This window comes from Silene latifolia, chromosome 5, assembly GCF_048544455.1.
Source record: "Silene latifolia isolate original U9 population chromosome 5, ASM4854445v1, whole genome shotgun sequence".
Classification (NCBI taxonomy): Eukaryota; Viridiplantae; Streptophyta; class Magnoliopsida; order Caryophyllales; family Caryophyllaceae; genus Silene; species Silene latifolia.
Window position 1 is genome coordinate 9,919,479 of NC_133530.1, and position 22,704 is coordinate 9,942,182.

At 34.8% G+C, this 22,704-nt stretch overlaps 3 protein-coding genes and 1 long non-coding RNA gene across 4 annotated transcripts in view; 3 read left to right on the forward strand and 1 right to left on the reverse strand.

Annotated features, from left to right (window-relative positions):
- Positions 1–22,704, forward strand: part of LOC141656664 (receptor-like protein EIX2) — a 398,824-nt gene that overhangs the window by 239,975 nt on the left and 136,145 nt on the right. The gene's annotated exons all lie outside the window — the stretch shown is intronic.
- LOC141656668 (receptor-like protein EIX1) overlaps positions 1–22,704 on the forward strand; it is a 276,353-nt gene that overhangs the window by 228,679 nt on the left and 24,970 nt on the right. The gene's annotated exons all lie outside the window — the stretch shown is intronic.
- LOC141655885 (uncharacterized) lies at positions 10,090–11,466 on the forward strand. The gene is made up of 4 exons (XR_012548220.1): positions 10,090–10,483; positions 10,664–10,767; positions 11,107–11,259; positions 11,340–11,466. It is a non-coding gene; the product is annotated as an uncharacterized LOC141655885 (long non-coding RNA).
- Positions 17,730–20,429, reverse strand: LOC141656663 (receptor-like protein EIX2). The gene has a single exon (XM_074463638.1). It carries the CDS (start codon positions 20,368–20,370, stop codon positions 18,184–18,186), a length of 2,187 nt encoding a protein of 728 aa, XP_074319739.1. The 5' UTR covers positions 20,371–20,429; the 3' UTR covers positions 17,730–18,183.

Consider the following 22,704-nt stretch of genomic DNA (forward strand, 5'->3'; position numbering starts at 1 on the left):
GCAAACGTATGAAATTCAACCGAACGGAAAGAGTATTATATAAGTGTGGACTTAAAAAGCAAAGTGTAGTGTATTTATGAATTATTGTGGACATAGAAGGTATGTAAAGCAAGGAATAAAAGCATCTCATATTGGAGTAATTGGTTAACTCTAGGATTTTCGTATTTGTAAAACAACAAAAAGCAAATACTTATATCATTCTTTCGATCCTTGAACTCCACTCTCCAATGGTACAATTTTTGGACCTACTTGCAATTTACATAAATTACCTAGCTATCATATAACCATTAAAAGTTAATGTAGCTTAAACAAGCTGTTGTTCAGGAAGAGCGAATGCGTGCTGCTCCTTCTTCCTCGGCTACTGATGATACCGATGGTGTCTTAGCATTCAAAGTTCAATCAGATTATAAAGCTAAGAGCATGAACAGTAGAGAGGATGGTATGATCCTCTTATTTGTTGTTTCACCCTCTTATTTTTTAAGATATCACCTTTTCTATGACCCACCTTCATTTCCACTATGTTTATCCTCCTCCTTATATTTTTGTCCACAATAGAGAGGATACTCTTATACATCCTCTACCCATTTATATACATTTTAAGTTCTTACAAAAGAAAAAAAAATAAAGGAAAATAATTCACATGGAAAAACATTATTAGATAGTTGGCACAAGGGCCAATGCTATACTTCCTCTAAAAGTAGAGGAAGTAGAGAACATCCTCTTGCTAAGAGGATGTTCCATACATCTCCACAATAGAGAGGATCTCCTCTTAAAGGAGAGAGTGTTAAGAGGAAACTACATCCTCTCTATTGTGAGTGCTCTAAAGGCAAGTTCTTTTCGGGAGATTGTCAATGAATACAAAATCTAAAATCACAGACAATATTAAAATATGGTCCATGTCCATGTTATATAACAAGCTGACTTGTCACACGTCTACTACTACTGCTTTTTCAGGACTTGGGACCGAGAATGAACAATGAATTAAATTTCGGTTTGAGACTTGATCTTGACGTGACCTTATCTTGCTTGTCGGTTATATACACGCCAAATACCGCCTTAAAGTGCAGTCAAGTTACCTAGCATAATATCCCGCAATTTCAGCGCCAAGAGAAGGTATATGTACCACTCAATTAGAATCATGATGCCTCATAAACAAGCTGAGACTGGATTTCACCGCTGGAGGTGGTAATTTTTATCAAACCATACCAATAACGTACAGTTCACCAGGAAAGTCGGTAGTTTACCAGATAAATTATTGTTGCTCAAGTGTAGAACATTGAGTTGATGTAACGCACCCATTGAAGTTGGTAAATTTCCCCAAAGATTGTTGTTCTGTAGATTGAGGTTAGATAACATATCGAAATAGCTCCAACAGTCCGGCAACTTTTCTGAAAACAAGTTACTTGATAGGTCAAGATTGGAAAGAGGTGTTTTTGTATGTGGGCACAAGAATGAAAAAAGGCCTTTTGAAAACTTATTGTTGTTTCAGTTAATTAGTCTTGCTGAAGACGGGTCGGAGCAAGTGACGGGTAATGCCACTCACAAAACGGATAGGGGGGACAAGGTGGGGGCACCCCCATGTGCTTCCCTCTCTCCTCTATTTGGGTCATTTGTGAGAGGAAATGGTATCCGTCACTCCAAAGTGACGGATACGTGCCGTCTTCAATGAGATTTTGTGTTGTTGTTTAGATGTAGAATGGATACATTGTTCCTAAGAAATGAGGGTATTACACCTTCCAAGAAGTTATAACTCAGATCAATTTGAGGAGAGTTGTCAAAGATGATTGATACATCTGGAATTGTACCATTAATCATATTCTGAGACATGTTTAGATAACCAATTCCCGACCACAAGGTTGAGTTCCAAAAGGAAATAGGAATAGTGTCTGAAATACTAGCATTGGATATACTAAGCATGGACAAGGTTTTTTGAGTTGTAATCCACCTTGGAAAATAAGGGCCTATCTTACATGACTCCAAAAGTAGCATATCGAGTTGAAATGGAGGAATCCAATTAACACTAATGTTAACCACAAATTCTGTGTTAAATGACAACTTCAGAGAACGTAATTTTGAAAGGTTTGATAAGTGGGCGGTAGTGAGAGTTCCATTTAAAGAATTGAAAGAAAGATCCAAATCCTCAAGCATCGTCAGTTTCCCAAGAGATGGAGTAATTGTACCACTCAGTTGATTTTGACTCACGTCTAATTCCCTTAAGGAAGAAAAGACTCCAATGTTGTTAGGAATCGAGCCCCAAACTTGATTTTCACTTAATTGTAAAGACACTAATGCCTTGTGTGGACATGTAGAAAAGGATTGGATGATGTTATTGAACTTGTAGTTGAGATTGGTATAAGACAAGTTTAAAGTTTGCAAGCTACATAAGTTATCAAGGACTTTCATTGAACTTTCCGAGAGTTGCAAATCATTTCTAAACATTAAATTATAAGAGAGATCAAGATATGTAAAGTTGTTCTCAAGTCCGCTCAAGTTCAACAACCACTCAAATATTGACGTGTCATTCAAGTTATTACTCGAAAAGCTGAGAACACCAAGGGTTGTGGATGAATTAATATATGAAAGAGAAGGTGGTGAGTTTTGAGACAGTCCACAGTTCTCCAAACGAAGCTCTCGTAAAAAAGGTAGGTTGTTAACAATAAAGAGCCATGTGTTTGCAGTCGTACTCAGATCTATATCACTCAAATCCACTTTTGATGCAGAGCTCGGAAATGGCTGCTTCGAATCGAGGGTTTTGGTTAAGGAAATTAAGGTTTTATTTTGGTGATCAAGGGAGAAGGAAATATAAATGAAACTAGTTTGAACTTTGAATCATAAATTTGGGTCAATTTTTTTTAATTTGATTTTCTATGCATACACTTGTGTTTTCTCGAATTCTAATAATTTTGGTGATCGGGTTCGTCCGGTTACCTTTATTTATCGTATAAATTTTATTTTTTTATGAAATACAATTACGCAACACTTACTAATACATACAAACTCTTTGGCCAGCCGTTTACCTCTTCGTGAGAGCACCCGGGGCGAGAGGATTATACACTGTTGTCGACGGTGGACACCCCGGTTTACACCAAAAAAAAGAAAAACTAATACATACAGACTCATAAATGACCGTGATAATAACTCAACCCGATAGATCTATATAATGACCCGACAATCCTACCTTATCCAAACCCAAAATAAGAATTGATCTGTGCTAACCCGACCCGTAAGGGACCTGAACCCAATCTAAATGTAGTCGTGACCTAAACCTGACATGATTCGATCAGTCTCAAACCTGATCCGATTGTCACCTCTAAAAAGTAGTGCCGATTATCAAATTTACATCCAACTAGAACTTTTGGGGACGAGAGTCAAATTTGTCGCACGAATTTTTATCTGAAAAAACATTAACTTAATTGCATTTCCGTTGTTACATTACATAAAAATCCGTGAAAGTGATAATAGAGCTCCATTGTTTTGACTAATTGTGAGATTGAATTCCATAAGTTTAGATTATACCAACTAGACCTCACAAAGTCACAAGGTAATATCAGAATTTTGCAAGAGCTTATTTGAATTAGCCATGCTTGCCAATTTGTGAAAACATCTTGGAATTGTTCCGGAGATGCTGTTTTGTGACAGGTCCAAGAGTTGGAGTTTAGAAAGATCGCAAATGCTTGTAGGTAAACCCCCAACAAAGCAATTATTTTGTAAGCTAAGGATGCCAAGATTCGGAAAACTATGCCCAAAGCTAGGGGGTATGTTCCCAATCAATGAATTATTTGACAGGTCAAGAATTACCAGTGACTTGCAATTTAATAGGGACGCCGGAATTTCACCAGATAGATTATTATTGCTCAGGTGTAGCACGCCCAGGTGTAGCGCACCCATTGAAGTCGGTAAATTTCCCCAAATATTGTTGTTCTCTAAATGCAGGGTCACTAATTGGTCGAAATAGCTCCAACAATCCGGAAACTTTTCTGAAAAGAAATTGTTTGATAGGTCGAGATACATAAGAGGCCTTTGGATTTGTTGGCACAAAAAAGAATCAAGGCCGTTTGAAAAATTGTTATTGTTTAGATACAAGTAGGGGTGGGCATAATCCGGTCCGGACCGGAAAAATGGACCGGTCCGGACCGGAATCAAGTGGACCGGAACCGGAATTAAAAATTCCGGTCCGGTCTCCGGTCCACCATTTTCCAAGATTCCGGTTTCCGGTCCGGTCCGGTCCGGGACCGGAATTTTCCGGTCCGGACCGGTTTGGACCGGAATGCCCGGAATTATTGTTATTTTCATTTTTTCCTTAAAGTTGTATTTTTATTCCGGTCCAATCCGGTCCAACCGGTCCGATCCGGTCCAATGGACCGGAATTTGAAAAAGTGGGTGATTCCGGTCCAACCGGTCCGGTCCGGTCTTGGACCGGAATTTTTGTAATCCGGTCCGGTCCCGGTCCATGAATTTTACCGATTCCGGTTCCGGTCCAAACCGGTTCCGGTCCGGTTTTGGACCGGTGCCCAGCCCTAGATACAAGATTGAAACATTATTACTTAGAAATAAGGGTATTGAACCTTCCAAATTGTTGAAACTTAGGTCAATTTTACAAAGACTGTCAAAGATGATTGGTACATCTGGAAGTGTACCGTAAATCATATTATGAGACATGTCTAGTCGAAACCCTGACCCTAAGCTTGACTTACAAAAAGTAACCGGAATTGTATCTGAAATACTAGCATTAGATATGTCAATCCATAACAAGTTTTTTTGGGTTAGAAGCCACCTTGGAAAATTAGGGCCTACCTTACATGACCTCAAACCTACCGTGTTGAGCTGAAATGGAGGAATCCAATTTGAATCAACGTTAACTACTACTTCTGTGTTATCTGACAACCTAAGTTCTTGTAGTTTTGACAGGTTTGATAAGTGGGCATTTGTGAAAGTTCCAGTCAAAGAATTCGAAGAAAGATCGAAACTCTCAAGCATCGTAAGTTCCCCAATGCCTTGAGTAATGGTACCATTGAGCTGATTGTCACCGACGTCTAATTCTCTTAAGGAAGAAAAGAAGCCAATATTGTCCGGGATCAAGCCCCAAACTTGGTTTTGGCTTAATCGTAGAGACACTAATGACTTGTGTGGACATGAAGAAAAAGATTGGACGATGTTAGAGAACTTGTAGTTGAGATTCGTAGAAGACAAGTCTAGAATTTGTAGGCTACATAAGTTATCAAGGCGTTTCATAGCCCTTTCGGAGAATTCCAAATCATTTCCAAACATTTCATTGTAGGAGAGGTCAAGATATATAAGGTTGGTTTCAAGTCCATTCAAGTTCAACAACCACTTAAATATTGACGTGTCATTAAAGTTATTATCTGAAAGGCTGAGGACGCCAAGGGTTGTGGATGAATTATTATATGAAAGAGAAGATGGTGAGCTTAGAGATAGTTCACACCCATCCAAATGGAGTTTTCGTAAGGAAGGAAGGTTGTTAACAATAAAGAGCCAAGTATTCGTGGCAACACTTAGATCAACGCCACTCAAATCCAGTACTCTTAACAACCTGAGACGCGAAAGCCACCCCAAGCTATCCACCCTCATGTTAAGGTCATTAAGATCGAGGGACGTTAATCTAGATAAATTTCCGATCTCTTGAGGTATCACACCCCCGAACCCAGCATTGGAGAGATTAAGGTACTCTAAAATATCTAGTGAACCTATAAACTTTGGTAACTGTCCTCTGAAATTATTAACACTAAGGTCCAAATATTTCAAATACTTCAAGTCAAGTAGAGAAGTGCTTAGTGTACCTTCAAGACAAGACTCATAGCCAGAATCACCAGAGACAAAGCAGCGAAGTTTGAGACTGATGACATGGCCAGATTGGTTGTTGCAGTGAATACCACGCCATTGGTAGCATTCCTTACTGTCTCCCCAATCGTTGAGGAGACCGCAATTGTCGACACTAATGCTCTCCTTGAAGTGAAGGAGTGCATCTCTCTCGCTCTCTACACATTGGATATCGATGTCATTAACATCTAGTGATCCAACTTGACAACTAAAATAGGTTAGCCATGCATTAGAGTAGAAGGAGAATGTGAAAATAGAGGGCATTCATTTTTACTATAAAAAAATATTAAAATTATTGTTTATGCTATAAATATTGAGCAAATGTTATTTGTTTAGCCATGCATTATTGAGAATGTATTTATACAGCAGTCCGTAATGTTAGTAACTAGGTAGTTTGATTAGTAAACTATTTTGATTGAATTTGTTAGAATGTTCATACTTCATACCAACACCAACGTTTTAGACGGGGTAATATAATCAATAATCAAATATTCTAGACGGGGTAAAAGTTTTCAAAAGACTGGTTTAAGGATCAGCAGGTCATCTGAATATAGTTCATCCTCAAATTTATTTGTCTCGAATTCGTAAATCTCTCTTAAAACGACAATATTCATCCTCAAATTTATTTGAATAGTTCTTCCTGAAACTTTGTAGCGTTCACACATAACGTGAAAAAATGGAGAAACACGATTTTTAAAATGGTTTGGCAAATGACTATATTTACTATCTCATCTATCATATAATCATATACTAGTATAGATCCCGCGCAAATGCGCGGATTTTTAGATAGGGATATTAGAGAATGTAACAATTATACTATTGGATTTAATAGTGTAAATTCCGCACATTTGCGGTATATATAGATGTTTTATTTTTAGTTATTGTTTAAATATTTTAAATTGATACATTATTTGTTTTTCATGTTTTTCATATACCTCATCGTATTTCGATATGAGAAAAAAATGAACTATGAACTAATCAAGAGAATTTAGTAAAGTTATAAAATATATTTAATGATTTTTTTCTTTAACATAAAACTAATGATTACAAATAATAAATTTTCTCAAATTATGTTAATAATTTTTTATTTTTTTGTGATGAAGCTAATTATATCAGTTTAATATTTTGTTTTATACAAAATGAGTCAAGTCATTCTCTCATATATAATAATACATAACAAAAATTTAGAAATTTACAGTTTATAAAATTATAGTGAATTTATCTTCTTTAATTAAAATATTATAATTTAGATTTTCAAAGAAAATATTATTATGTGATTAAAAGGTTATATTTTGATGAAGTGATAATAATTTAAAGAAAGAAGTATTTTTGTTTTCTTATTTAGCTTGATACCTTTTGGAGGAAAACTTTGGAGAATTTTATTCTCTTAGTATATAGGAGGATTCATTCCAAATTTTATACCTTCGAATTTTTATATTTCACCTAATTTATTTTAATATGAGAAAAAAAAACGTAGTATGTCATGAATTTTTTTTTTAACATAAAGTTAATGATTTTATTTTATAATTTTGCTTAAATTATCTTAATGAGTTTTTTTTACGTAGCTAATAATATTATTTTATTTTTTTATATAGTTTAAGTATGTATTAAGTCATTTTCGAAGAAAAATTAACAATTCTGTATTTTATAATTTTATACTCCTTTTATTTTATTTTGATTAAAACATTATATAATTATAATTTAGAATTTAATAAAAAAAAACATGCTTTAAGAAAAAGATTATAGTTTAATGAGGAAATTTTATTTCTTTCCTTATATAAGTAGGTGGAGTTTGGAGGGCAAATTTTTGAGAATTTTTATTCTCTTAGTAGTAGGGGGGATTCTTATGAATACAAGTTTAAGGACAACTTAACAAACCCATACAATAAATCAACCTAAAATCCTGAGTACACAAGTTATGGATAAATTCTTGTACAACACTCTCCTTTTGCGGCGATTATCACATATTACCACGATAAAGAGACCTATCACTATATCATTGTTGCGACTACATCTCTCACATGCCCTACAACACATATCGAACCCCCTATACAAAAACTCACCACAATTAACCTACATAACATAAACAAGTTACATTTAATACATGTATGTTTTTAATTAATCTATGACATTCTTGTATTTTACATTACTACCCTCTAATTTATTAATGTATCAAATGTCATTCATCTCCTTTGTCATCATCGATTACCATGAAAATTAAATTCGCACATATCTAAACACGTCTTAAATAAGAATTTATGTTTAATATTTTAGCAAAATTTAGCTATATTCTACGAGAATACTTTTTATTAAAAACTTTCTAAAAGAAAACTTTATCGTATATTTAAATAAACAAATTTCTATGAATTTTTATTACAAGTCTAGGACCGATTATACCATCTTTGAAACCGCTTTGACGGGTCACAAATGCATAGATAATAAATTAAAAATTATTGTATAAAATGTTTTACACAATTGTACGTAGGTCTGTAAATATTTAAGCCGGCTCGTAGAGCCCTCAGAATTAGTTCGGTCAAAGCTCAGCTTGATATTGGTCAAACTGATTTCGAGCCGAGGTGGACCAAATTCGAGCTGATTTAATTTAGAAGTTGGTAAAGCTCAGATCGGAAGCTCGTTTAGGCTCTTTTTATTTTTATTATTATTTAATTTTGACATTTTACAATTGTTTTTATTCTTAATGAAGTGTTATTTTAGCATTTATGATTATATTTTGATTATATTTATTAAGTATTTAATATTTGTATTTTTCTTAAAATATATTTATTTTAAATTTTATTTAAAAGTTAAAGAACGTAATAAAATAATGATTTAACCGAGCTCGAGTTGAGCTCGAGCCTAATTCGAGCCGATTCCAAGCTCTAATTTTTTAAGCTGTAAAGTTCTGAGTTGAAGCTCAAATTTACGAGCTGATTCCGAGCTCAACCAAGCTCGAGGTCAAATCAGCTCGGATATACCCCTATATTAGACTTGTACCCGGGCTGGCCAAGGGGCGGGTCGGGCTCTTCTGGTCAGGCCAGGACCCGGGCGTGGGCCCGAGGCGGGTTGGGACGGGTTGGCGGGCCTAACCTAAAATTACTTTTTTCTATCCTTATTATAAAAGAGGATACTGGTATGACACATATTTCAGTGTGTTGTGCCCTTTTATGACGTCAGATTTTACATTTTTGCCATTCTTCTTGGTTTTTTTATTTTACTACTGTCTATATGTCTCACACTAAAAACAAAAAAACCTCCCACCATTAATTTAATAGTAGTCATCTTCACCTCACAGAAAGGAAAAAAAAAGACGCCAACATCTACACTCCCACCATTATTTGAATACTGATCAAGCGATATATTCAGTTCAATCTCAGTTCCCACAACAGTTATGGAAAGGGTATTGGTTTCGTATTTACTGATTTGTTAGTATAATCTGTCTTACAAATATGGTCGCCAAATGTTCGATGTTTCGCTGTGAAGAAAAATCGCATCGATTCGCCGACTAACCATATATAGGAAGAGAAAGCAAAGTCAATATGGCGGAAGAGGATGCTCAATTGGTACAGTCCTTGCCTTTTAAGTTCTACACTTCTGATGTATGTATTCATGTCTACATACAAAAGACAAAGAGTACCCAATTATATGCGGGTGTTGGTTGGGTATCCTTGCTGGCCATGACTTAGACTTACAATCAGAGGGAGTATTCTCCTAGCAACATCTCTATCGCTGACATCAACGACAAACCGAACATCCTTAAACAAATTCCGTATATATTACAATCGTTACAATATTGCATTTTGTAAATTAGTAGTGTTCGACATGTACTCTATCAGGTTATTTTAAATACCAAGTATTATATGCGACGATTTTTTTTGTTAACGGAGTAAAACCGAGTTACTCTATTTGTACTAGCATTGGAATAAACTCATATACTCTGTAATGTCAATGGTGCACATAAGTAAGTACTTCTGTTCTACTTCCGACGGCTGACCGTGACTAAAGTTTGATTCTTTCGATTGCAGCTGAACGAACAACATTCCTATTTATTGTACATCTTTTTCTTATTGGATTCGTCTGGTTATTAAGCGTTTTATTTTTCATGATTAATTATTTATTAATAAGTATATACAATAACCAGTTAGCCTAGCATTTTTTGATCGAGCAGTTGCGTAATTGACTACCTATGTAATTTAATTTTTACTCCCCCCAGCATACCTATTAATGTAATTCTGAGTTATTGGTATACCACAACTATTGTCTTCTTATGCATGGTTTGAGTTTTGCATTGATGAAGCATTGTGTTAGCATTAATATTTTCTGATTTTGTAACTGCAAAAAAATAGCCTTTTTCTGGTTTTGCCTAACATATGTCCTCCCTTGCATGCTTTTTTGTCCTACACTATTGTTTTTTGTAAGCCATTTATTATAAAGGATCATGCATATCGTTTACTACTTTAAAGGATAAGTGTTTGCCTTTTTTTTAGATTAACACAAATCCTTTTTCCTTTTTTTTTTTTTGTTAATATCCCTCTGTTTTCTTTTATAAATGTCTGAGAAAATTTTACTTATTTTTGCTCATAACAATACCAAGAAAAATAAAATCCTTATACATTCTCCCCCGCCGCTTTATAGCATCCTAAAATCGGTAATACATTTAACTCATCTATTTATTTTTTATTACATTACGACTACTATTTGTCTTAAATTTTTAAGTATAGTTTGCAAGTTATTTTCTCTCAACATTTACATTTTATTTAATTGTATATTAATACGGTAACTATAAAGAACTCCATCGTTTTACGTAAACGTGTACATCTATTTGCAGCTCACGACAGTAACAAATACATACTACTCTGTAGAGTGCAACTGCTATTTTCAACTCAGATCGGGTACAAAGTTACTTTTGAAAAGTTCTAAGAAATTTCTAAGGTCAGTATGCGCTGAAAATTGTTATTTTATATTATTTAATTATTGTTTTAGCGTTATAGTAATATCATATCACTCAGGTGTTTCATTTTGTCTTTTAGACAAAAAAAATTTTAGTCTGCTACTATTAGGTCTTTAGCATTTTGTAATTATGTTTTTTTTTTTTTAAAAAAAAAGTAAAATCGCTAGCGATATGTAGTTTGAATTTTTTAAGTTTAATTCTGTGTGAGTTTTTTTAGTATGATATTAATGTTTATGTTCTTATAAATTGCACACTTTAATTTTTCTTATCGATTTTTCACTATATAATACATCTCTTACATTAGTAATCATAATTTGCAGAATATAATGGCTCCCCCAAGAATACCGCTTGCTTCAGTAACAGATCGTACGAAAAACTTTACTGTTGTTGTCAAACTTGAGGCCCTACTTGCATCAAGGAAATCATATCGTGGAGATCAAACACTTCAAAATTTATTTTTTACCGATAAAGAGGTATCACGCTATTAAGAAAGTATAATTACGAAAACAAAAAAATTAGAAGTACTAATTTTCTATCTATAATTATGAAACAGGGAACAGAAATGCCCGCTCTGATATTTCAAGAAGATATTCGTGACTTTAAAGATAGATAGAAAATTAGTACTTATAATTTTTTTGTTTTCGTAATTATACTTTCTTAGTAGCGTGATACCTCTTTATCGGTAAACAATAAATTTTGAAGTGTTTGATCTCCACGATATGATTTCCTTGATGCAAGTAGGGCCTCCAGTTTGACAACAACAGTAAAGTTTTTCGTACGATCTATTACTGAAGCAAGCGGTATTCTTGGGGGAGCCATTATATTCTGCAAATTATGATTACTAATGTAAGAGATGTATTATATAGTGAAAAATTGATAAGAAAAATTAAAGTGTGCAATTTATAAGAACATAAACATTAATATCATACTTAAAAAACCTCACACAGAATTAAACTTAAAAAATTCAAACTACATATCGCTAGCGATTTACCTTTTTTAAAAAAAAAAAACATAATTACAAAATGCTAAAGACCTAATAGTAGCAGCCTAATATTTTTTTTTTCTAAAAGACAAAATGGAACACCTGAGTGATATGATATTACTACAACGCTAAAACAATAATTAAATAATATAAAATAACAATTTTCAGCGCATACTGACCTTAGAAATTTTTTAGAACTTTTCAAAAGTAACTTTGTACCCGATCTGAGTTGAAAATAGCAGTTGCACTCTACAGAGTAGTATGTATTTGTTACTGTCGTGAGCTGCAAATAGATGTACACGTTTACGTAAAACGATGGAGTTCTTTATAGTTACCGTATTAATATACAATTAAATAAAATGTAAACGTTTAGAGAAAATAACTTGCAAACTATACTTAAAAATTTAAGACAAATAGTAGTCGTAATGTAATAAAAAATAAATAGATGAGTTAAATGTATTACCGATTTCAGGATGCTATAAAGCGGCGTGGGAGAATGTATAAGGATTTTATTTTTTGTGGTTTTGTTATGAGCAAAAATAAGTAAAATTTTCTCAGGCATTTATAAAAGAAAAACAGAGGGATATTAACAAAAAAAAAAAAGGAAAAAGGATTTGTGTTAATCTAAAAAAAAGGCACACACTTATCCTTTAAAGTAGTAAACGATATGCATGATCCTTTATAATAAATGGCTTACAAAAAACAATAGTGTAGGACAAAAAAGCATGCAAGGGAGGACATATGTTAGAGCATCTCCAATGGTTAAGAAAAAGGACTAGCTTGCAATTTTAAGAAATTGCAAGCTAGTAGCTTAACCATTGGAGTAATCCAAATAGATTAGCTTTGCTCAAAAAAAATTGAGCTAGTAGCTCCATGAAGCTACTTGCTTAAATGGACCCACAAAAAAATATAACCAATAGAAAAATAGTGGTCTTATTTATAATGTTTTAATTTTATATTTAAAAATTAAAAATTGAATAAAAAAATAGGAGAGTGTGTTAGGTGGGTCACATAAAGCTAGTAGGAAATCGACTTCACCGCTGGAGTAAGTTGTAGCTTGAAATTGTTGTAGTTCGAAAAAATGATGTGGCAAAGGTAAGCTAGTACCAACTAGCTTACCATTGTGGATGCTCTTAGGCAAAACCAGAAAAGGCTATTTTTTTGGAGTTACAAAATCAGAAAATATTAATGCTAACACAATGCTTCATCAATGCAAAACTCAAACCATGCATAAGAAGACAATAGTTGTGGGGAGTAAAAAATTAAATTACATAAGAAGACAATAGTTGTTGGCGTCATTTTTTTCCTTTCTGTGAGGTGAAGATGACTACTATTAAATTAAGGGTGATGCTCATTCATGTACGAGTTTTACTCTTTCATGGACATAAATGATCATAATACCCTTTTTGTTTTAATGATTTTCATTTTAATACCCTTCTCTCATTCTCTCTCTATCTCTTTCATTTACTCTTTTCTCACTTTAACTACCACCATCCAACCACCACAACCCGTTAGCCACCATTCACCACCCTTAATGCTGCCTCCATTGTACCACCAGCCGTCTTGACAACCTCCTCAGACAATTAAAAAAAGAAATACAAAACATTAAAAAAAAAAAAAAATGAAAAACGAAAAAATCAAACAAGCAAAAGGAGTAAGGCAGTAACATCGTGTTCAATCTATTCATGGACTGCCGCCGGAAAGTACTCTATACTCTTCTATGGCCGTCCCTCACGCAAATGTCGGAACAGTTTAAACAAACCCTAAATTAATTAGGGTAAATCAATTCTATAATTTGATACTTTTATAATATAATTGATAAAATTAATTAGAATTATTACTCGATCGATACGAGAATTACCATCCATAATTGTGTAATTTGACGGATTTGACTAATTTTGTGGATTCGATTAAATTTGTGAGGGAGAAAATTAGAGAGTTTTTTTGTTTTGTTTCTAGGCAAAGGGCATGCTATGGAAAAATAATGAAAAAAAGTCCATGAAAGAGTAAAACTCGTCCATGAATGGTGGGAGGCTTTTTTGTTTTTTCTGTGAGATGAAAATAGACAAATAGTGATAAGTGAGTAACTGAGTACTACTCAATTGGGGAAAATTTTAGTACATTCGGTAAGGTAAAACGAAGACCTAAATAAGGATTACGAATCGATATCACCATGCGTGGATCTTATCTTTACAGTAAACAAAGTGATCTATTTTATTCCCTGCTCGTGTTAACATCAACAAACAACAACACACAAACACTTCAGCATCAAACCGAAACTCGTATTCACAAGGATAAGAACGGGCTGGGCTGGGAAAATGGAACCCAGGCCAGGGGAAGGGGCGGGACGGGCTGGTCAGGGGCGGGCCTTAGTCGGGCTGAGTTGGTCCGTGTTGTTGGCCAGCTCTAGCCTATACAAAAGAATCATTGTAACTTTTGATGTAGTACATGAACTTAGAGAACCGTGTGTGAAATTAGAGAGATAGAGTACTCTATGCGAAATTAGGGAGAGTAGATTGAAGAGGAAATGGAAGGATATAATTGTCAATTCTGTAAAATCGTTTTTTACTCCGTTTTTTTGTTTGGTATATAAGAGGGGCAACTCCCCAAAATTAACTACCCTCCAGACGACAGTACCAAAAAAAAAAAAAAAAAAAAAAACTTTTTTTACTTGGTAACATTTAATTCCCTTCCTCAATTGCGTTTCCTTTGTTTCATTACACAGATGAGTGTAGACGACTACTCTAATTCATTTTCCAAACATAGCGACAACCGGCGTTTGCGACGGCCATGGCGATCACAACCGGTAAAAACCCTAATTTTCAACTTAAAATTGTTTGTTTAATCACTCTACTGGGTATTTCATTTCATTGGGCTTGTTCGATACTTTTTGTTGTTTGATTTTCTTTGATTATCGTATTTGAGTTTCTGTGATTGGTTTGGTTTGGTTTAGCTTTGCAAGTATGTTTCATTGAAATTGTTACTGAATTTTGAAATGGGTTCGTTGATCAGGTAATTTGGTGTATATTAATCCGAATATTCCTTGTGTCCCCATCATTTGTTTAGTTTTGGTTAAAATTCCGGCTTACAATAAATATAAAAGGTAAATAATACGGAGTAGGATATATCTCGAGAGTAGTAATAGTTTATCTCGAGATATCCTATTCGTAAACAAATGACTGATACAGAAAAAGTAGATTTTTTGTGTGTCTATGTTGTATGGAATTTACGATTGTAATAGGTTAGATTTTGCTGAATTAGAAATAGGTCCTTGGACTTTCCTTAGTCGAGACTTGAGACGCGAGAGTAGCTTGGTAATGTGGGTGGAGTCGCCTTCAAGAACAATGTTCTATGACCAATTGACTAGCTATCTAATCTCTTATTCTGAAGTTAGAATTGAAATTGAATTCGGTAATTAACACATTTCATGTGTTAGGTAAACCTTGGAATTGGAAGTGGACAAAAGTCCTTTTTAATTCCAACGTAGTTAAATTTTGGAGCTCTCAAATTCATACCCCATAGACCATAGTAGCCATTCTTGTCAAAATGGTCGAGGTGGGTCATGGATGTAACCCAACCCTAATCGGAACACACCACACCCAATCCAATTCCAATGACATGTTTCCGAAACATTATTGAGAAATTGAGTTTCCAAGTTAAATCCACATGATTTCTAAACAGTATATGAAATTGAATTGGCACATTTTAATTTCTACATTTAAAACATGAAAAGAAAATCAATTCACATTTTCAAAACACTATCAGATGAAATTCTAATTCATATGAATTTTCTTCTTATGCAGAAACCAACACGAACATTAAAATTGCTTGTTTCTGTTTGAAGTTAATCTGAAGTGATAGTCCCTCAGTCTCGAGCATTTGTTTACTGTTTCTGTTCATTGTGAAAGGTATTATAATGAAAGGTAAACAAATGATTGAGATGGAGGGAGTAATTTTGAAGAAAAGAAGGCGAAAAAGGCAGATATCTGTGGAGTGGAAGAAGAATTTCATCCACTGCAACAACTACAGTCAGTAAAGATGGTAATGATGATTTGAGCAAAAATGAAAGAACGAAATTAAGTCTTCAACGACCAGGAAGAAAGCCGCACTGCGAAAATAATCACACTGCACACAACCTTCACCAATGCAGTAGTCATCATAATACCAGCTGAAGTAATTCTTACTGCTATCCCTTCTCTAAGATGGGCGCTTCTGCCCTTTCACCATTGCTGCACCATTGCTAGGTTAGTTTGTCCTTCTTTTCTTTCTTTTCAGCTTTTGTGGTTTTCTTCTTCTCTGTTCATGGTTCTCTGTTTGCTGTTTTTCTATCTCTGCTCATTTGAATTCATCTCCTCTATTTTTCTTTCTCTGCTATCTTACCTTCTTAAAATTCTTTAGAGTCAGATACTTGCTCATAAAACAAAGAATTTTGGTCTAAAAATTGTTGATTATGGGTTATTGATCTTGACTGTTGACATCAAATACTTGCACACATACATATATATTAAACATGTACGAACTACGAAGTAAAATAACGAGTAATTGTTAAGTTAGCACTTTTGTTAACTAAGTGTTGCCTTGAAACATAAAGGAGTAAGTGAATCACCAAATATATATTGAGATTTGCAGAATACTCAGTTCAGTAGCAATAGAGGTATCACCAAATATATACGAGTTAACGAGTATGTTGAGATTTGCAGAATATGCAGCACCTTTGTACTAATAAAAGTAATAGGAATATTTATAATAGTTGGGCCTCAACCATCTCCTTCTCGTTTAATTAAGAATCAGTACTCGGGCTAATTAAACAGTCGCTGTCTGTTTAAACGAAGTAAATCGTGCTGTACTGTTCTGATTGCAACGAGTTATGAAATAACTAAAATCAAACAAAATATAAAGAGCGATAAAAACACGAGACACAAGATTTTTAACGTGGTTCGACCTACTCTCTAAAGGTCTACGTCCACCTCTCTCTTATTAATATTTTCTTTATAATCAAACTCAATTACAAAGAAAATCCCCACGATCAACCCCGATCGTGCTACTCGAGTACAACCCCGTACCCCAAAAACTCTCTCTCACAAAGTCAAAATTACAACTCGATTTATCTCCTTATATGGTTCAACAATTGGAACAATGGAGATAGTATATCCTAATGAATATAAGAAATGTCCTCATAATCATGATGCTAATTTCTATTTTTAATTCGAATATTGTTGTTAAATAAATTATCATATGACACGGTTATACAATAGAAGTATCTGGAACCATATTTGGAGTTAATATTTTTATATGTTAATTTCTTAATGGGAAAGTTGATGGGTATTTAGTTGCGAGTTCTAAATGAATTATTGGATTGGCCTCGCAAAACATAACATCGTTTCATAGGAAACTTAAGATTTGTGTGGTATCACAATGAGACGGCCTTAAACAACTACTCAACCAATTATTGATTGAAACTTGAAAGCAAGAGAGTGAGTTTATATCAACTTGGAGGAAGCACCCGAAGAAGTTAGCTTACATCAATCACGTGAAAGAAAGAAAAATGCATACAAACTTCATTAACTAGGATTTTTTTTTTTCTTTTTTTTTGACAATCGGGTTAACAAGTTCTACGATTTTAATAAAGCGCTTAGCTAGCCTATGAGCGGCTTTATTACAAATTCTAGGTACATAAGGAAAAGAAACACAGTGAATAAAGGAAGTAAACTATACGAATGATGATAACAAAAATATGATAGAAACACTTGTCATGTAGCTTTAGATCTCCTTATATTAATAATCGGTACTTCTAACCCATATAGCACACATCCGGTCTTTTGTGTCTTCATAGAATCGGAAAAAGGCATGTCTCCAAGTTCTTTTTAGAACTAAAGTACCGAAAACTCCCCAAAATCCTGTGATAAATCCAAGTATCACACTTATGCACAGTCCTAGGATAAAGTTGTCTTTTGTCTCGTGCTTGCCATTTCCATTTGGTTCAATAATGGGTGCTTCATCTCTACCACATTTTGGGAGCGGTTCTCCGCAAAGTCCGGGGTTCCCCATGTATGATGAAGCATCAAAACTTTGCAATTGTGTGCCAACCGGAATCTTTCCAGTCAAGTTATTGTCTGAAATATCTAACACGGTCAGAGTGCTTATTTGAGACAAACTTTGAGGGATTTCACCAGAGAGATGGTTATGCGATAAATCAAGATATTCCAAAGAGGTCAGTTGACCAATTCTTGACATAATAACTCCGTTAAGATTGTTTCGTGATAGATTCAAGAATTTTAAACCAACGAGAGTTGATATGCCTTCTGGAATATGGCCTTCTAGCTTATTGTTGGAAATATCAATGCCTTTAAGTAATCTTAATGATTTGCTACCACCAAACTCCTGTTCTTTTCTTTTCCACATCACTAGTGTGCTATCATATACTGCTTCTAGAATCTAGATAACTCCCCAAAACAATATCCAATTGTGGAGAGGACTCATCTGTGTTGACCATGCTTTCCAGTTTGTACAAACATCTCGGGATGGTTCCGGAAATGTGATTGTTTGAAATGTCTAAGATTTGGAGTTGAGAAAGATCACAAATGCTAGTAGGTAGACCACCAAAAAAATTATTATTTTGTAGGGTAAGAATGCCAAGATTTTCGAAACTATGCCCAAAGCTAGGGGGTATATGGCCAATCAAGTAATTATATGCAAGGTCGAGAATCACCAATGACTTGCAATTTACTAGAGATACTGGTAATTCACCAGATAGATTGTTGTTGCTCAAGTGTAGTGCATTGAGCTGATGTAACGCACCCATGGATGATGGTAAATTTCCCTGAAAATTGTTGTTCTCTAGATGGAGGCTAAATAATTGATCGAAATAGCTCCAACAATCCGGAATGTTTTCTGAGAACAAGTTGTTTGATAGGTCAAGCATGAAAAGAGACCTTGGGGTTTGTGGGCACAATAAACGAGCAAGCCCTTTTGAAAACTGGTTGTACTTTAGATACAGGATTGAAACATTTTTGCTTAAAAATGATGGTATTTCACCTTCAAAATAGTTGGATTCTAGGTTAATGCTATAGACATTGTTAAAGGTGACTGGTACATCTGGAATTGTACCATGAATCATATTGTTAGACAGGTCTAGCATGTTAAATCTCGGCCCCAAGCTCGAGTTCCAAAAAGAAATAGGAATGGTGTCTGAAATACTCGCATTGGATATATCAAGCATCAACAAGTTTTTTTGAGTTAGAAGCCACCTTGGGAAATAAGGGCCTATCTTACATAACCTTAAATCGAGGCTATCTAGCTGAAATGGTGGAATCCAATAAGAGCTAATCCTAACAACTACTGCTGTGTTATATGACAAGCTCAGCGCACGTAGTTTTGAGAGGTTAGATAGGTGGGCGATTTTGAGAGTTCCGTTCAAATAATTTGAAGTAAGATACAACCTCTCAAGCATCGTAAGTCGTCCAAGGGATTGAGGAATAGTACCACTCAGCTGATTATTAGCGACGTCTAATACCCTCAAGGAAGAAAAGAAGCCAATGCTATCTGGAATCGAGCCCCAAATTTGGTTTTTGCTTAACTGTAGAGACACTAATGGTTTGTGTGGACATGAAGAAAAGGATTGGACGATGTCAGAGAACTTGTAGCTGAGACCGGTATAAAGCAAGGCTAGGGTTTGCAAGCTACATAAGTTATCAAGGAATTTCATAGCATGTCCGGACAGTTGCACATCGTTTCCAAACATTTGATTAACCGAGAGGTCAAGGTATATAAGGTTGGTCTCAAGTCCACTCAAGTTCAACAACCACTCAAATATTGATGTGTCATTCAAGTTGTTATATGCTAGGCTAAGGACACTGAGTGTTGTGGATGAATTAATATATGAAAAAGAAGATGGCGAGTTCAGAGATAGTCCACAATTATCCAAATGAAGCTTTTGTAAAGAAGGAAGGTTGTTAACAATAGAGAGCCAAGTGTTTGTGACTACACTTAGATCAATACCACTCAAATCGACTTCCCTTAACAGCCTCATACGCGAAAGCCACAAGAAGTTATCCACCCTCATGTTAAAGTTACCAACTTTAAGATCAAGAGATGTTAACCTCGAAAGATTTCCGATTTCTTGGGGAATGACACCCGTAAACCCAGCATATGAGAGGTTAAGGTGTTCTAAGCTAGCAAGTGAACCTATAAATTTAGGTAATGCTTCTGTGAAATTATTAATACTTAGGTCTAAATATTTCAAATGCTTCAAGTCAAGTAGAGAATTACCGAGTGTACCTTCTAAACAAGGCTGGAAACCACTATTATCAGAGCCAAAGCCACAAAGTTTGAGACTGATAACATGGCCAAATTGGTTGTTGCAGCGAATACCGTGCCATTGGCAGCATTCCTGACTGCGCCCCCAATCATAGAGGTACCCGCAATGGTCGACATGAATGCCCTGTTTAAACAGAAGCAGGGCATCTCTCTCACTTTCAACACATTGGACATGGTTGTCGTTAACCTCTGATGATGCAACTTTGCAACTACAGCAAGTTAGCAAGGCATAAAAGAATACTAGGAGAAGGTGGTGGTATAATTTGGGTGGAAAATGGTCCGTCATTTTTTTTCGTAAAATTATTCTGTATAAAAGTAAATATTGAGTGAATTTGCGATATTTGTTTGGTTGAGTAGAAGGTTATTGTATGCATGTATTTATAGATCAGTCTATACAAATCACCTTGTACCGTGATAGTGATCATAGACTAGGACATATTTGGCCCATTCTCTACGTTTGCTGAATTGCTGGTGAATTTACAACGTTCGTACGATGTTAAGTCTTCGTCGTCGTGGTTAATATGTTCGTGATTGATACTTGTTGTATGGTAAAGGTTGAACAATGGTTCAAGTCTTGGTCTTCTGGAGTTTAACTTGGAGCTAAACTTTTCAACGACCAACGACCATCGACCATTCATACTCGTTTTCGGTGACGGGGTAGTTAGAGAATTCTGATGCGGGGTATTAATGGTAAGTTCAAGAAAAGTTAATAAAAATTGTGAGGCGTTTTAAATAAAAGTTTTGTGAAAAGTTGCTCCGTATTAAACTCGTTTTTTACACAAATTCTCACTTTAGATGGACACTATCTGTCTAAAGTTGTAGATGGATATTGTCTCTCGCAAAATGAGAGTGGATAGTGCAACTGAGTGTGAAATAGATATCCCACTTGTCGTCCCACTTGCATTTTGTGAGAGATCACTATCTGTCTGATAGTGTACGTGTACAATGAGACGATTGCGTTCTTTATACTCCGTAGTTTATTGGGGTGGACTGACAAATAGGTCATTTTGGATTGGAAAATGTGTTGAGATTGGAAAATGTGTTGGATGTGTAATCGTCAATCAGCTATGAGCAGGGGCTGGCTGATTGAGAACCGAAATTTTCAAATTGAGTAGAGTCAATTCGAATTGGGTTAATTTGAATTTAAATCATACTCGAGTTCACATCGGCCATAAGTCGGCTGATCAATTCCAGCGAGTATAAATAACGACTCCCTCTGACTCGGTCATTTGTTGTCCTTTTCCATTTTAGGGTGTCTCAGTCAATTGTTATCATTTCTATACTATTAAGAATGAACTTGATGAGCAATTTGATCATTCACCTTCAATTTGGTCCACTTGTCATTTAGTAATTGGTCTCCTCCTCTTTTCTTGGTCTTTGTGCCAAAGGACAACAATTGACCATTTAACCGAGACGGAGGGAGTATTTGAAACATATTTCCGCAATTAAAAGAAAAAGAGGCGTGTTGATGAAAATTGGAAATGGGTCGAAATAGTTTTAGTGAAGCCATTAGAGCACTAAAACCCACTTATTGGAGTTGGTTGGCCCACGGGCTTATTCACCAATTCAACAGTATGGAATTGGGCTTTATTTGTCTTGGACTTGAAATTTGAGTGGATGCCCATATTTTGCAATTGATAGAACTATACCATTATAACGGGTGGTGTAGAATTCGAGCTCTGTTCTAAAATTTTCGAGTTTTATTTTAAAGAATCCGAGCTATAATGTAAATTATTTGAACTCACCTACTTAAAAATAACAAAACAAATAAACTTTAAAAAAACTCAGAAAAATTACATATAAATTCGGATAAATGTATATGGTTGTATAATGCCTATATAACTTCAAGTATAATAGTATTTTCCATATTTTGATGCCAACCTAATCCCAGTTGTAATGGTAGGCTTGCATGTTTTATTCACAAATATCGTAAAATTTGCAATGATTTGCGTTTTTAAATTCGTATATGGTTTTGCTTTATAAAATGACAAAGGATTTTTTGGGACATATTTCTTCCATTTTACATTGTATAAGTCTCTAATATTCCTTACTAAAATTAATTTTTTTTTTTGGTACTACTAAAATTAATTAATATTTTTTAACATCATAAACAATAAAATGAAACATATAGCATGTTAAATAAGATCATAATCATAATTCAACCAAAAATAGTAAAACCATTATAATATGGGCGTAAATGGGGCTCATGCTGATCCAACAACTTGGATGAAATTCTGAAAGAAGTCGGGTTTAGGCATTTCCAAGAGCAAATCTTGTGGAGTGTTTATGTCTTGAGGCTATGTCTTCTAAATTTCGAGTTTGTTTCTCTCTCTTAACTTACCCGATATTCGTGGTTTGCAGGCTATCACGTCACGTATATCGGGTTCACAAAAGATAACCGCTGCGGGGCCCTCGACCACAAAAAAAATTGATTAAATATGGTTAGTTGTCTCAAGTTTTGTCTTCACATGCATGAATATGATGCACCATTCCTGATCATGCTGCAGTGCTGCACACATATAATGACTCTCTGTTTTCTTGACTGATAGATCATTATTGCAATTCTATCTACTTACTCAACCAAACCCTATACACTACCAACTTCAAAATTTCCACATAA